At 35.5% G+C, this 17979-nt stretch overlaps 1 protein-coding gene across 2 annotated transcripts in view; it reads left to right on the top strand.

Annotated features, from left to right (window-relative positions):
- Nucleotides 1–17979, top strand: part of LPCAT (lysophosphatidylcholine acyltransferase) — a 159726-nt gene that overhangs the window by 121609 nt on the left and 20138 nt on the right. For both annotated transcript variants that reach the window (XM_067127332.1, XM_067127333.1), the window contains exons 4-7: nt 7454–7566; nt 8807–8961; nt 9755–9892; nt 13149–13274. In XM_067127332.1, the coding sequence (XP_066983433.1) occupies nt 7454–7566; nt 8807–8961; nt 9755–9892; nt 13149–13274 (532 nt within the window). The remainder of the gene's footprint in view (nt 1–7453; nt 7567–8806; nt 8962–9754; nt 9893–13148; nt 13275–17979) is intronic.

Raw genomic sequence — 17979 nt, 5'->3', positions numbered from 1 at the left:
GTCTGCCTGGGTGCGCTTCGTTTACCATCTGATAAATGTATCATACCTTCTGGTTTTTTCCAGTAAACACAAAATATTTTTATTCTTAGCAGACTGGGCGAGTATGTTAAGCAATAAAATCTACTAAGTATGTCAAGCCTTCAAAAATAATTTTCTGTCTTGATAGGTTAAGATATAAGAAATGGAAAAGAGAAATTAAAGAACAACAAATACAGTACAGGTATGTTATGCCGAGTTGACAGGGAAGAAAGTAGTGAGGTACTTTAATGATTACAAGAAGAAGCTTATGAAGAGGATGCTAACTTGTACAACAAGAAGCTTATGAAGAGGATGAAAATTATGTACAACAGTAGCTGCTAACTTGTATTCAGTGAAGAGACTTGAAAAAAAAATTATTATACTGTACTAGAGTGGGGAAAAATGAATCTTTGTAATTAAAAAAAAAATTTAAAAAACACACCTAACAAACTGGGGCACTGATGCAGAGTCAGACCCTCAACCAGACCAACATCATAAATAGGCAAAATAGTTATACTGCAGTTTAATGTTTTTTTACTAGTCATTATTGCAAAATGTCCTAACGAGGTAGTCACCAAAACAGTAGGTGACTGACTTTGTAGTGCTTTCATGGAATGCTGCACTTGTATTCCATATTCATAGGATAGATGGGAGATGCTAAATTGCCAGCTGGATTGATATAAAAGTTAATTGGGTTGCCTGAATGTAGGTTTGGAAAACATTATGCCATGAAGTGATTCCTTAGAAGCATTTATCAAATGTCACATGTCAGTCCTAAGACCCACATCACACCAGTTATTGCTACTAAACCCAGTATGAGTAGGGGTCCACATACTTAAGACAGGTTTGCTTGATGAGGAAACTGCTGACCTCCTAGACAGTGTAGTTTAGAGAAATGTTCTTTTGAACATTATTATTGCCATAGGTAGACAGCTATTGTACTGCTACAGTATTACTGTAGTTGGTTATCTACTAGAATTGCTTGTCATAGCAATTACGTAATATCATATTTTAGCGAAAAAGCTAAGCTTCAGTGTATTAACATCACAGGCAAGATAAACAGATATTTGACCCTTCCAGATACTGTGAAAGTTATTGCTGTGACTTCTAGATTTCACCTAGCAGAAAATGTTTAGAATAAGTCTGTATGTCTAGGTTAATAAGTGTCTTTTCCATGTATGTTTTTTCTAATCATTCACATTCTATTTTGCATTTGTGTTACAACTCAGAACTTTTTATACCCTTACATTACTGTGGTATTTTGTCATTTGATACAATTTCCAGGAGAGTTTTGCTTGATATATCAGACATTAGATATAGCTAGCTATTGTTGGTTATCAAAGTTTCTGCATTTAATTAGGAAGGAGGAAGTTTTTATTAGGCTATTAATGAGAAAGCAGTAAAGAATGGTGAATGTAAATTTAGTTGGCAAATTGTAGTTGTGCTGTGATTGAAGTCTTTGATTGCATTTAGATTATATCTAGCAAACTGAAGACCTGGAGCTTTTCCAGCAATGAAAGTTTGAAACGTTTTACTTCTACAAAATACTGTGATGTATAGTATCCCTTAAACGCCTGTTGGACGTAGCAAACGTCGACTAAAATTGTCTGTTGAATGCCGAGTGGACGTAGCAAACGTCGACTACAAAAAATTTCAACCTTCAGTCAACTTTGACTCAACCGAAATAGTCGAAAAACGCAATTGTAAGCTAAAACTCTTACATTCTAGTAATATTCAATCATGTACCTTCATTTTGCAACAAATTGGAAGTCTTTAGCACAATATTTCGATTTATGGTGAATTTTTTAAAAAAACTTTTTTCTTACGCCCGCGCGGTAACTCGGCCGAAAATTTCAGAAATTCTTTCGTCATTTTGTTGTAATTTTTGCACTGTTCTATATTAGCCGTTACATAAAGTTTTATATATGAAAATGTGCGCAATTTCATGTACAATACAACAGAAAATAACTCATGGTTGTAGCTTTTATCAGTTTTGAAATATTTTCATATAAATCACGATAACTGCCAAAATTTCAACCTTCGGTCAACTTTGACTCGACCGAAATGGTCAAAAAACGCAATTGTAAGCTAAAACTCTTACATTCTAGTAATATTCAATCATTTACCTTAATTTTGCAACCAATTGGAAGTCTCTAGCACAATATTTCGATTTATGGTGAATTTTTGAAAAAAAACTTTTTCCTTACGTCCGCGCCAGAAATTCTTTCGTCACGTTGTCGTAATGTTTGCACTGTTTTATATTAGTCGTTACATAAAGTTTTATATTTGGAAATGTGCGCAATTTCATGTAGAATACAACAGAAAATAACTCATGGTTGTAGCTTTTATCAGTTTTGAAATATTTTCATATAAATCACGATAACTGCCAAAATTTCAAGCTTCAGTCAACTTTAACTCGACCGAAATGGTAAAAAAAAACGCAATTATAAGCTAAAACTCTTACATTCTAGTAATATTCAATCATGTACCTTCATTTTGCAACAAACTGGAAGTCTCTAGCACAATATTTTGATTTATGGTGAATTTCTGAAAAAAAAAATTTTTTTCCTTACGTCTGCGCACGGTAACTCGGCCGAACATCTCAGAAATTCTTTCGTCATGTTGTAGTAATGTTTGCATCGTTTTACATTAGTCGTTACATAAACTTTTATATATGAAAATGTGTGCAATTTCATGTAGAATACAACAGAAATTAGCTCATGGTTGTAGCTTTTATCAGTTTTGAAATATTTTCACATAAATCACGATAACTGCCAAAATTTCAACCTTCAGTCAACTTTAACTCGACCGAAATGGTCAAAAAACGCAATTGTAAGCTAAAACTCTTACATTCTAGTAATATTCAATCGTTTACCTTCATTTTGCAATAAATTGGAAGTCTATAGCACAATATTTCGATTTATGGTGAATTTTTTAAAAAAACATTTTCCTTACGTCTGCGCGGTAACTCGGCCGAACATCTCAGAAATTCTTTCGTCTCGTTGTCGTAATATTTGCACCGTTTTATATTAGTCGTTACATAAAGTTTTATATATGAAAATGTGCGCAATTTCATTTACAATACAACAAAAAAATAACTCATGGTTGTAGCTTTTATCAGTTTTGAAATATTTTCATATAACTCATGATAAATAAAAAAAATTCGACTTTCGGTCAACTTTAACTCGACCTGAAATGGTCGAAAACTGCAATTGTAAGCTAAAACACTTACAGTCTAGTAATATTCAATCAATTAGCTTCATTTTTCAACAAACGGGAAGTCTCTAGCACAATATTTCGATTTATGGTGAATTTTTAAAAAAAACATTTTTTATGTCCTCTCATTACGAATTCATGCATCATTTTGTGATAATATTTTCTCTGTGTTGCTTTGATCGTTTTAAAATTTGTTATATACCAAAATCATCGCAATTTAGTGTACAATACAACTAAAAAAATTAAATTAAACGTTTTTTTCCGCGATTTGTATACAATTATATACGAGTTTTTTCGCTGTCATATATTCCAATATTTATATATATGATAATGATCTTTTTTTTCATTTCTGATGGTTGCATACTAAACTTCAGGCAATGACAAAAAAATGAGCCAAAAATGAACTCTTAATCTTAAAAACTGTGATTTTTTGAAAAAAAACTTTTTTTCCGCTTCGGCGCTAACTCGCCGAACGCCGCCGGCATACGGGAGACGTTTTTGTAAATAGGGCTTCGGTGTTAAAGGGGTATAGGGATAGAAATATTAGTGTTTTGCTGTTGCTGTGCATCTTAGGTAGAGGCTGGTACTTTTCTGCACTGAGGAAACAAAGAGTTTCAGAATACCCCAAACCTTGCTTAGGCATATGAAAGTTCCAATGGCAGAACTTTCCAATAATGGTTTGTCAAAGTCTTGAATATCTGGTGTCAGCAATCCATCCTCAGAATCTTGTGGCTAAATATTGTTATTATCTGTGTTGCTAAATACACTGAGTCGATTTTGTGTAACAGAGTTTTTGTGTATAGTGAGATATATTAGTTCAGATCTTCAGAAATGAATGATTGGTCACTTTATGTATTTTTTCATCATTTTCAGTAAGTAGAAGTGGATTCATTAGGTATGTGGTGCAGCTCTCTAGGTGTAGCTCTTTGTGTGTTCTGTTTTGTTCTGGTAAAAAAAAAAAAAGCAAATTTATGAGCTATGCATGACTGAAAGTAACTTATTTTAACGACTGTAACACAGTTCATTATACCTTAATCAGTTTGAATGCCCCTCACTAGACACTGCTGTACATCTCAGTGTATCTCAAAGGACTTAATATACAGCTCATGAAATATCTTGCAGGCTTCCATAGGATTGTTCAACTTTTTTATATATATATAAAAGATATATTACTTGTGTTCAGTCAGTATATAACTTGCAGTATGATGCCTTTTTCACCCAACGGTTGTTATCAGGCACCTGTTAAGCATGTAGTATACTGAAATAATTTTAAAGATGAGTTTTGTCAATAAAATTCTGAAAAATGCCTAACTAAAAGTATTTTTCTTTCACAGGTGTGAGTACAGTAGTCATTTTGGAGAAAGATGGTATTTTTAAGTATGTGGGGAAAAAAAAGGTTTAGTAGCTTGTGATGTGCATGGCTTTGCCAGCCATGTATTTTTTTTAAGTTTTGTAAATGCTACGCAGTACAGATAAGTGCTGTTGTGTGTCGGGTGACAGAGACAGTTGATTTTGAGATTATTTGATATGTATGTATGCATAGTAGCAAATGGTGAGTCTAAAATAAAAATAAAAATAACTTATCCTGGACTGTAAAAATGTGAATAACAAAACATACAAAAAATTTATATATATATATATATATATATATATATATATATATATATATATATATATATATATATATACATATATATATATATACATATATATATATATATATATATATATATATATATATATATACATATATATATATATATATATATATATTATATATATATATATATATATATATATATATATATATATATATATATATATATATATATATATATATATATATATATATATATATATATATATATATATATATATATATATATATATATATATATATATATATATATATATATATATATATATATATATATATATATATATATATATATATATATATATATATATATATATATATATATATATATATATATATATATATATATATATATATATATATATATATATATATATATATATATATATATATATATATATATATATATATATATATATATATATATATATATATATATATATATATATATATATATATATATATATATATTATATATATATATATATATATATATATATATATATATATATATATATATATATATATATATATATATATATATATATATATATATATATATATATATATATATATATATATATATATATATATATATATATATATATATATATATATATATATATATATATATATATATATATATATATATATATATATATATATATATATATATATATATATATATATATATATATATATATATATATATATATATATATATATATATATATATATATATATATATATATATATATATATACAAATATACTATAACAAATACATATATATATATATATATATATATCTATATATATATATATAGTTTTACATAATAGTGACATGAATACAAAACAAATATACTTCCTAAAACTCAAAATATCAAACAAATGACATAAAGCCTCAATACACGTAAACATACGATACTGTACAAGGAAGTAGACTTGCATCTATATACTGTATTACTACACAAAAATGAGATAAGAATTTAACCTGAACAGCCTTTACTGTATTGTATATTACTGTACTTCTAATTGTGTCAAAAAAAAGAATATGAATTTAACTGAACAGTTTAGCAAATTTACAATAGACATAAATTACAACCCAAAATATAGAAAGTAATCAAGAGAAAACAAATGCTTCTAAGTGAAAAATTTACCCAGCATTGCATAAAGAGGTGCCTGTCAACCCATTCAGCAAAATTACTGTAAATTCAAGGTATGTACAGTAGTTACCAGTAATTGAACTGGAAGAAATGTAATATGCAATAACAGTATTGGTCACTTCTGGAAAGTAATGAAAATTTTCTATAAGTGTATAAAGCCTTTGTTTCTTTTGGTTAACTGAACATTTGTTAAATATGTGTAATAATCTTATAATCTTTGATACATGTTTAACTCATGTTATACACAATAAGTCATGTATAATGTACAGTGCATTAATTCTTCTTTAAACATCTAAACTGTTATACAGATTTTATACTTTCTGGTCATCTAAACAGTAATATATGGATAAAAATATTTGTATACTGTATAAGAATACTGTTAGTGGCAGGGCCAGTTATTGCATTTGGATGAGAGTAGCTGAAGTAACATTTCAGGGTTTTTATTCTCTGCTGTGTATTGGCTTAGAAAAGACTTAGTTCTAATGATATTGTTTTGACTAAAAGCAGTTTCATATCAGAGAAAAAAATTACTGTTTTTGTCCCTACTATCATGAATGTATAGCTAATATATATAGTCTCAGGAATTCCATAAAATCTTTTTTCAGTGACAACATACTGCTTTTGTTCAGGTAATATTAAAGGGTATTTTTACTACATTTGTCATAGTTGAAGGTCACAAGTGTCACAAACTACAAGTCAGCATTTATGAAAAATAAATGTATTAAAATATATCTCATCATAAATTATGGTTGAAGTGGGGTGTGAATTTCAAGGAACATTTATCACTTCTTAGTACATAATACGGTAAACCGTGCAAATCCTTTGCTCTGAGCGATATGAAATGACACCCATGAATGAAACTTTTTTTTTTTATTTTTGTGTGTGTGTGTGTGTACTGTACCTTGTATGGTCGTTGGGAAGTATTTATTTTACTAAGAAATGTTACATAAACTGTTTTATTTTTAGAATCAAAAGATTAACAGTATTTGCTTTTGAAGATAGAATATTCTAAATTAAAGAAGTTTAATTTTCAAATGTAAATACTGTATTGCATTTTCTTTTTCAAAAGAAAGCAAGCCGCTACTGTTCTTCGGTATGTCCACATGCGACTGGTTATATATCTAAGTAAAGACTGAATTATGAAACTGAAAGGTACGAATGTGCAGCAGTATTGAAGTTCTAAGGGAGTTTAGCAAATTTACTGTACTTTGTTTTTGATTAAATAACTTTATGGAAGGTTAAGATTTAGTTGTTGTAACTGCAATAACTAAAGTTATCTATAAGCTTAGTACTGTAATTGAAATTTATTTTTGTCTGATTTTAGTGGTGTTTCTTTAAAAATCTGATGTATCTCAGGAAACTTGGTGTTAATTTGTATTTTGTTTAACCATCAACAGAATACATAGACTATACGCAGCCTGTCTATGTATGGCGTGAAGACACTAATTCCCGTCAAAATACTATTCAGGAAATCAAACGCAGAGCCATGAGTGATGAAGATTGGCCTCAGGTAAGTAATTTTTAAAAAGAGAAACTTTGTTCCTAGAACTATAGTCACATCCCATTTTGTATATTAAAAATTGGAGTGGAATACTGTATGGTAGAATTTACAGGTAGTCCCTGGTTAACAGCGGGCTTCCATTCCTGGCCAAGCGCTGATAACTGAAAATCGTTAACCAGAACATCACAATAATTGTGTAATAAATGACATTTATGACGCTGTAATCGCAGATAAACCGCTTAACGGACCCATTGACTGGTTATTGGCGCCGATAAACGCTTACTGACGCTGATAAACCACTTACCAGTGCCGAAAATCGCTTACTGGCGTTGAAAATCTGATTAACAATGTCATTAGCCAAGCTTTGTAAAACCAAACCGCCGTTAACTGATGTTGCTGATATGCTGGGACTGCCTGTAGTTGTTTTTTGTAATATGTATTTTTTGTACACTATTAAATCTTATATTTGTATTGACTAAGTACTGTTCTGTTGTTGTTAACCTGGAGTTGAACTTCAAGCATTGATCTAGGGGATGCTCCTCTGCTTAAGAACAGTTTAGGCTCTTTGAGGCTTCCTTACTTTTATATTGCTGTGTAAATACAGTATTGATGATTAGACAAGGAATTTTGATTTATAACAAAGGCAATAGCAGTACCATAAACAAAAGGAACTATTGAGGTTCCCAGTTTCTTGTTAAAAGATATCTGGTTTACCAGAAATTTCTTTAAAAGATTTTCAACAGATATGTTTTTGTATGTTCCTACAGCAATAGAATTTATTAGTGAATATAGGCCTTAACTGCCATTCATAATGACTAGTGACCATGTGCCAAAATGTACTAATTACCACAGCAAGTTCTCAAGATGGAAATAAGGAGACCACAGCAAGCTGAAGTGGTAGTACTGTACTTATCCATCGTGGGAGCACTAGGAGTAACCCCAGAAAACCTAAAGATTAACTTGAGAGGTTTGGAGGCACTAACCTTGAACCAGGCTTGCTCCAGAAAAGTGTATGGACTTGCTACAGCAAGGATAATTGGGAGAATCTTAGAATCCATTGAAAATGTGGTAGGAGTGGTCAGATCCTCAGGAGGCAGGTTGCAGCTCCAGACACTGAAACACCAATCAAGCAAGAAAAAACTGGGAAAAATAGGATCTGTCTGTTGCATAACAAATTATTTGAAATTGCTTTACTGTAGTTTGTTCAAGTAACTATAATAATATAATAATTATCTTTATTTGTTTCCAGGTAATGATATTTCCAGAAGGTACATGTACCAATCGATCCTGCCTGATCACTTTCAAACCTGGTGCATTTTATCCTGGTGTACCCGTCCAGCCAGTCATAATTCGGTATAATAACCGTACCGACTCTTTTACTTGGACTTGGGATGGGCCTGGAGCGTAAGTGAAATTAGCTCATTTCATTTGTTATACAGTAGATTTTGTTAGATTGTGAGTATGTATTTTGACATAGTAAATGTATAAGCTCACTGGGCATTGCTATTTCTGCATCATTTTTACTTTTGATTTTAAATCGGATCGTTCTCATCTCTGTTAAATATTGTAATAAAGAAAAACACTTTTGTCATGCATTCAAGGATTCAATCTAATCCTTACAAGTAAAACATCTGTTTCATGCTTTCCATTAAAACATCACAGAAATGATGAACCTACCTCTTGTGATCATCTTTTCATTGATTCTATGTGTAATTCTAAGTCAAAAGTAGGTGGGATCTAAGTTGAGGTTATTGGATTTGATCAAGGATGTTGTCTCACACAGATCAGACGTATGTTTGTGATGCAGCATTGTGCATTAAGCATTAATATTAGCCTTTTATTTGGCAACCTATTCCTTTTATCTTAAGCTTAATACTTTATGCAAAGTGGAGAAATATTCAGCTAATACAATATTATTTACAACAATAAAGTTAATATATCAGATACAGTATATGACTTACCCCAAAATAAAAAAAAATGCATGTTGTTAATTACAAAATTACAAACTTCCATCGTATTATAGACCTTCATAATACCTCTATAACATTCTACCTACTGTGTCAAAAGTTAAGTTGATCTGCACCATCTGCATAATTGTTTTCAGGGCAGAGGTTTGCCAGTTCTAAGTTCCCTTCCTGTCTGACAATTTTCCCCAGGTACTTGCATAAATCTCATATGAAATTATTTTTTTCACTAGATTAAAGATGCTTTGGGTAACCCTGTGTCAGTTCCACAATTATGTTGAGCTGGAGTATCTGCCAGTGTACACTCCAAATGAAGAGGAGAAAATGGATGCCAAGCTGTTTGCTAATAATGTTCGGCAAGTAATGGCTGAGTAAGTGTTACGTTGAGATTATTTTTTACATTTTTGCATGTTGTTGATATAAGTAGTTTAAAAAAGTTTTTATTCGTATTTAATTAGAAATATAGTAAGTTTCTTACTCCACATTTTTAGACATCACGTAGTATCATATTAAAGTAGTTGTCTTAAAAGATTTGCCTTTGGATTACAAGCATCTGAATTTTTATAGCAGGGTTAACATCATTTTATATAGACCAGTGTAGAATATATATTCTTTATGTATATATGTGAAAGTCCCAACTCCCAATTCTTATGTCATAATCCAGCATTTAATGTACTTCCTCTCCAACTTAGATCCTAAAATGCAGTGATTATTTCTCTTTGCAAAAAGTTGGTGGTACTGTAAGCTTTAGCTCAGCTGAAGAAATGTTACAGCACAAAAAAAAATGAATTATAGTGACTTTAAACCTTGCAAATAAGTACGTTTCTGACGTATGTAGTATGTAGGAATGGAAGAGAGAGAGAGAGAGAGAGAGAGAGAGAGAGAGAGAGAGAGAGAGAGAGAGAGAGAGAGAGCATGTAAGGAATTGTTGTTGAGAAGATAACATATTATGAGGGTGCCCTTTGATGATAACATGTTATGAGGGTGCCCTTTGATGATAACATGTTATGAGGGTGCCCTTTGATGATAACATGTTATGAGGGTGCCCTTTGATGATAACATGTTATGAGGGTGCCCTTTGATGATAACATGTTATGAGGGTGCCCTTTGATGATAACATGTTATGAGGGTGCCTTTGATGATAACATGTTATGAGGGTGCCCTTTGATGATAACATGTTATGAGGGTGCCCTTTGATGGTAACATGTTATGAGGGTGCCCTTGATGATAACATGTTATGAGGGTGCCTTTGATGATAACATGTTATGAGGGTGCCCTTTGATGATAACATGTTATGAGGGTGCCTTTGATGATAACATGTTATGAGGGTGCCCTTTGATGATAACATGTTATGAGGGTGCCCTTTGATGATAACATGTTATGAGGGTGCCTTTGATGATAACATGTTATGAGGGTGCCTTTGATGATAACATGTTATGAGGGTGCCCTTTGATGATAACATGTTATGAGGATGCCCTTTGATGATAACATGTTATGAGGGTGCCCTTTGATGATAACATGTTATGAGGGTGCCCTTTGTCTAATTAAAGTATAATGGATGACCAATGATACCATGTTGTAAATTCACTTATTTTGGAATATAGACTCATATAAATAGTCATTTTTAGTACAAAGCAAAGTGTACTGGTGACAAATTAATCTACTAAAATTTTTTTCCAAAATGGAAATGTCATTTACATGCACCAAAATTTATGTTGAATGGAATATAGACACAATCTTCATCCTGTTTCAGCTTTTTTTTTGTAAATACTAGGTTGTAATTGAAACAATTGGGTATGATACCATAAAATTCAAATTTATATCATTCTACACTTTATACTGAATAATGAACACTCATGAATTGGCAAATAGTAACCCACCACACCTGTCTTTGCTACACTTTTGATCATACACATTACTTTTAATGAGGATGCATGCTACATTTTTATGTAGTCTCTTTTTAGTGCACTACAATCATGAATTTTTCATCAGAGTCATGAGTTTTTTGTATATATAGTGCCTTCCTGCTTTGGCTGGTGGTGCTATTGGTCTTCTAAGTCTTTTCATCACCTTTCTCATCTGTATTATGACTTGTGCAGTGTATTTCCAGAACTGGAGATGTGTAATAGTTACAGATGAATGAATATTTGTGGAATCTAAAGGCAGCTATTACTGCCAAGTTCAGTATGTTAGAAAAGTATGTTCTGATACTTCCTTGAAAATAGTTGTCTGTATGATGTTAAACATTCTGTCACAGATATCCACTCCTCCCATTCAATTTTTGTACATCTAGATAGGATATGGTGGATAGACTAATGTGTTGCTTTATTTTTTTTATATGACTACTGTCTGAAGCAAATTCTCTCTCTCTCTCTCTCTCTCTCTCTCTCTCTCTCTCTCTCTCTCTCTCTCTCTCTCTCTCTCTCTCTCTCAATATGTATCAAAATGAAAGTTAGCTCTCTCAATTGGCTGCAAAATTTCATTGACAACACCCAATCCCATGGTTTCTAATTGTCACCCACTTTACCCTAGTAAATGGAGAGCTTTTTGGAAAGCTGTTTGTGCTGGACAGCATCCACATTTTGTATCCTAATCTTACTGGGTTGTTTTATATGAACTGCTTAATTGTAACCTCAGTAATTCATGGAATACCTGTACTGTACTTCAAATTATAATGCTTTTTGAATAATTCAAGCAAAGGCATGACCAGCCAACTTTGAATTAGACGAATTTTATCAGCAAGATGCAGAAACCTTGTTGTCTGGAACTTGTCCATGCTCATTGTTTTGCCAAACTCTGGCGCTTCATTATTTTCATTTCATGGTAGATTATGGTATCCACGAATCAAAAATATCAAGTGTCAAAATTCTGTATCTTAGAGATTAGTTTGTTCAGTCAGTTGTTTGATAATTTAGGCCTCTAGAATATTTCAGACAGTTGGAATAGGTCCATGCCACAATGATCCTCACCCACCTTTGAGGGAACAGCATGGGATTGTATGGACAGCCTTTCTCCATGACTGCTTTTCCCTATAAATACAGGGTAAATTTTACTAAGAGCATGCTGATGTTCTCATTATTGGAGCATCAAAACAAGTTACTGTACATTAAGGTACTAAACTGATGCCCTTTTAGTCCATTAACAATTCAGAATAGGAAAGTTCTTCCTTATCAATTGATCACATATTTCCTGACAAAGACTAATTAATTTTGTAACAATTCAGTGAAAAGCAAGTTAAGTGGTAAAAAACTCGTGAAATATAGAATGTATAAAGAGATTAAACCTGGGAGAAATATTTAATTTGTATAATTGTAACTGAATAAACACTAATTCAATTATTTCACTAATTCAATTATTTCTGCTGTCAGAAAAAAACTTTGTCTTATTCAGTATTTATGTCAGTGGTCACACTAAAGGGAACATTGTTAGTCAAAAAGTATTAAAAGAGATGAATATATTACCCTTTGATTTTTGAGTGAATACTGTATATAATATGACCTATTTTACTTATAGCAAAGGGCTTGGCAGAGCTACAAGGTATGGCATACTTCATTGCTTTGAAGTAAAGCTTATAAGATTAACATGTCAGAAAAGTTTATATTATTAATGTATCATTCCTTTTTACAGTGCGTTGGGAGTGCCAGTTGCCGATTACACTTATGATGATTGTCGTCTGATGCAAAAGGCAAAGCTCAAGAATCTGCCATATCAGACTGGTCTCATAGAATTCCAGAAGCTGCGACATCGTCTTGGGTATGTTAATTAGGCATTGGATCAAAACAGGGATTTTTTGTCTTGAATAAGATCAGAAAGCTAGATTTATTGAGAAGGCAAGAAAATTTAATTTCTAAACATCTAACTTCCCTGGTAGTTATATATATAGCTTAAGTCCCTGACGCCACGGCAGAATTTCAAAACTCGCGCAATCGCCGATCGGTAGTCAGGTGAACCACCTGCGCGCCCTCTACCCAGGTACCTGGAACCATTCCAACTATTCCTCAGATCTTCCCTGCCGCTGTGTCGGTAACATCGATGGAATTTCGCTCGTAGCCTGTGTTTTTCGCAACTTATTTTGGTGAAGTACACTTTGGCTTGGCTTTCGCTTGTTCGCTTTTGGATTTTCTTATAACATATCTATCTTCATCAGTGTGAAAATGTGTGGGGATGCAAGCGGCTTGCTAAAGTCTCCTTGGATCCCCACTCAGTATGTCTGAAGAACGGGAATGGAAGACCGGCTCAGAAGAGCCAAGAGTACTGTATCTCACTCTTCTTGATATAACCGGGGAATAGTTAATTCTTTTCCCCTTGCTAACTATCCTATTGATCCTTCTCCCGTAGTGGTAGTCTCTGAACCCCTACTGAAACAGGTAAGGACCCAACACTTCATGTTTTTGTTGGCGGCCATTCAGACCCTGCCCCAACAGGTAAAATCCCTCTCAGAAGACAGGGATAATATGTGATCGACAATAAGAGATCTAAAAAATAAAAGTGTTAATATGTTGTTAGTGCAAGTGCAGTGGAGGTGCGGCCGCTCGGTCCTGTTGCGCTCCTAGTCCTGACCTCTTCCAAGCTCACCAACCCGTGAGAAGGAATGTCGAAAGACGAAGGGAGGCGAGAGGTTTTAGTTACCGAAAGTGTCGTCCCCTCGAGCGTACCTGTTGACGCTTCCCAGGGCGCTCACCCTCGCCATAGGAAAGGCGAGGTTAAAGTGTTTTTTTGTCCACCAGTTGCTGTACGTCAACGGAGGGGCTTTTGACCGATGTCGCACAGGCGGCCAGTTCTCAAGTAACCTCTAGGTTTGGCGGGACAACGAATGTTAGAAGTCTGGGACGCCAGGACTCCAGGAGGAAGTCAGGCGCCGAGAAGCTCGACGCCAGGGCATCGAAGCCGCCGAAGCTGGACGCCAGGACGCCGGGCTTCAGAAGCTGGATGCCAGGACGTCAGGCGTCGAGAAACTGGACGCCAGGACATCAAGCGTCAAGAGGCTGGACGCCAGGACTTCGGGCGTCAAGGAGCTGGACGCCAGGACGCCGGACGAGAGAAGCTGGACGCCAGGACGTCAAGTGTCGAAGTTAGACACCAGGATGTCAGGCGTCATTAAGCTGGACGCCAAGACATTAAGCTTTAAGAAAATGGATGCCAACACGCCAGGCGTCAGAGACTGGACGCCAGGCGTCAAGATGATATTTTGAAAGACGTCTCTACTTCCGTCTTCGGAAAATCGGAAAAAGAGGACGATAATATCTTGCATTCTCCTGTGAATCCTATTGTAGAGATTTCCGACGAAGACAATATAAAAGGCCATCAGCTTTCATCAGACTTGAAAAGACTTATGAAGCGATTTTCGGAAATTTTTTTTTTTTTTTTTTTTTTTCCAGAGAATTTTAACCTGACTGCTCCTCATTCCCTGCCTTCAGAATTTACTCTTGCGAAGGCGTCTAAGAGGGCAGCATTTACGAGGACTGGATACTTTCGAAGGAGAAACAATGAAAGACAGCCTTTGTTTTTCCTCCAACCAAACTAGCTCAAGGTCTAGCTTTTAGTATCAAACTAGAGAATCGTTCTCGCCTCAAATACCTGCCCCTTCCCAGGAAGGAAGATGGAATTATTCAACACGACTGACATCGAAGAACTCATATATCTGATGTTGTGTATGGATAAAGGACTCGGATATAGTTCCAACGAATCTACTGCATCTTTCTCAGTGGGAATCTTGAAGAAAAGAGCCCATCTTTGCTTTGCTCTTTCCTGGCTAATGGGGTCACGTCCAATCAAAATCAGAACTGATTTATACCCCTTTTTTCCTCTCACCTCTTCTCTCAAGATTTGGTAAAGAGGACCTTTCATCCTTGGCCCAGAAAACCACGTAAGATTTAATATCTAAAAAACAGCAAGAAAAGTCCTACCAACGACTTTCATCGCTAAAAAGAGTAAGGCTGAGGCTCCTGTGTTTCAGGTATCTCAGCCCTTTCGTGGTCGGCCCTCCGATAGAGGTTCCTCTAGGGCGGGTAGATGAATGGCAACGAGAAGAGGCTCTACACAGGGAAGAAAGAGAACCTGCCTTTCTTTTCCTGCAGACTGAGGTAGGATCCAGACTGTCCAGCCTGAGGAGGCCCCCTATACTAACAAGACAATTAGACTTTTCTGCCAAATGCAACAACAGAACAAAGGCAAAGGCTTTATAGCAACAAGTGTCTATGATGTTGCAAAAGGAGACCAGACAGAGAGTTCAAGATCCGAATTCCCCAGGATTCTACATTGGTTATTCCTGATCCCCAAATGCTTGGGGGTTAGAGACTGGTGCTAGACGTGATTGCACTCAACTTTTCTGTGCAATAAACAAAGGTCGCTATTGAAACGACAAAATCGGTTCTAGCAGCGGTCGGACAGCATGACTGGATGGCCTCAGTGGACCTCCAGGATGCGTATTTTTACATCCCCATGCACCCGAACTCCAAGAATTTTCTGAAGTTCGTCCACGGAAAGGTTTTCCAGTTTCGGTCTCTTTGTTTCAGCCTAAGCAGACGGGATGACGTCTGGCTCTGGAGTCGAGATCTCTCAAGAGCAAGTTACCCAATATTGAGGGACGTCATGATAAAACTTCATAGACTCCAGGTTGTAGCCACTGGAGCAGCCCGAGCTCTTCCCTTCCAGCCCCAGGGTAGCTTTCCTACTAAGAACAAACGTAGACAGTCCTGTTCAGTCAGGATACCAGGCTGCAAGAGCGTAACGGACTCTGTGCTGCCTTTCGTACATCCTCCTCTTCCTCCTTAGGATTGTACTCGTCTGCTGAACCCTCTCCACGATCCATTATTTGATGAGGAGGAAATAATTGCCCGTAGCTGAGGCTTCCCAACCTGTCCCCAACAGCAGGAAGCCCCACATATAGCTTTAATACAAAATATGCAGCAGACTTTGTCTTCCCTGGTACAAGCATGACAACCAGGCAAAGAGAAGAAGGATAATAGACGTCCAACTAAAGCTTCTAGATGTCCAGAAGTTTAAGACGCTGAACATAGTGAATGAAACTCTAGATGCTGGATGCAGTGGCGTCAAGCATCTAGGAGTGAAACATCATGACGACAAGCGTCAATGAACCCAAGACGTCAAGCGTCAAGGCATTGGACGTCAGGACGTCAGGCTTCAAGATATTGGAAGCCAAGACGTGGAGGTAGCTCAGGACGCAAGATGCACTGGCATCAAGCGTCTAACAAAGATTTTCACAAGGATGATTGCCAATGTAGCAGGTTTTTTCTTCACTCGAGAAACATCAGAATCTCCTTGTACTTAGAAGGCTGGTTCCTCAGAGCTCCTTCCTGCACACTCTGCCTGGAGGATCTTCAGACCACGATTTAGGTATAGAAGGAATTAGGTCTACTGATAAACAGATAGAAATCTCAGCTGATCCCATTCCAAAAGTTTTCTATACCTTAGGATGAAGATTCAGAGTCAGGATTTTCGGGCTTTTCCGTCTATTGCAAGGGCGGGACAAGCCTTAAGAAAATTTCAGGACTTTATAGACAGACATGCTCGGTGAAGGGATAGATGAGTCTGCTGGGGACCCTTTCCTCGCTGAAACGGTTGTCTCCTTAGGGAGGTTAATTCTATGCCCGTTACAGTTTCATCTAATTCAGAACTGGGACAAGGAAATAGAACTGGAGACCAAGTGCATCCCCATTTCGGAACCGATAAGGCCGTATTTACAGTGGTGGAACGACCCGTCAAGCTCCAGGAGGTCCCTTCTCTATATTAGAGGAACCCAGACCTAGTGTTGTTATCCACACGTCGGACTCAGTATGGGGAGCAACACTAGGGAAATAACAAGTCTCGGGCTCCTGGTCCAGAGAGCAGGAGAGGTTAAACATCAATTAGAAGGAACTAACTGCAATCCTTCTATTTCTCAGGGAGTTCGAACACAGTGGAGAACAGAGAGGTGCAGGTCAACACCGACAACACGGCAGCATTGGACCTACATCAGCAAATAAAGGGGCACTCACTCCAGGTCTCTATACGAGACAACAAGAGAACCTCTTCTCTGGGCAAAAGAGAAGAATGTCAAACTAGTAACCCGCTTTATCCAAGGGGGGAGAAAAAATGTGAGGGCGAACATTCTGAGCAGGAAATCAAGTCCTCTCAACAGAATGGACGCTACATCAGGACGTGTGCAGTAGCATGTGGTGACTTTGGGGACGTCCTTGCATAGATCTCTTCGCCACAGCGCAAAACGAAGAGGCTGGAAACTTACTGCTCTCCGTACCAGATCCCGGGGCTATATACATAGACGCGTTCTGGTGGACTGGTCCAACTTGGACGTGTATGCATTTCCCTCTTTCAAGATAAAACACAGGGTACTGCAAAAAATTTGTTTCACACGAGGGTACCAGATTGACCATTGTGGCCCTTTACTGGCCGACAAAAGATTGTTTCACAGAGGTTCTGGAATGGTTAGTGGACATCC

The sequence above is a fragment of the Macrobrachium rosenbergii genome, chromosome 25, assembly GCF_040412425.1.
Source record: "Macrobrachium rosenbergii isolate ZJJX-2024 chromosome 25, ASM4041242v1, whole genome shotgun sequence".
NCBI classification, from domain to species: Eukaryota; Metazoa; Arthropoda; class Malacostraca; order Decapoda; family Palaemonidae; genus Macrobrachium; species Macrobrachium rosenbergii.
This window is presented reverse-complemented; position numbering and strand designations above follow the sequence as displayed.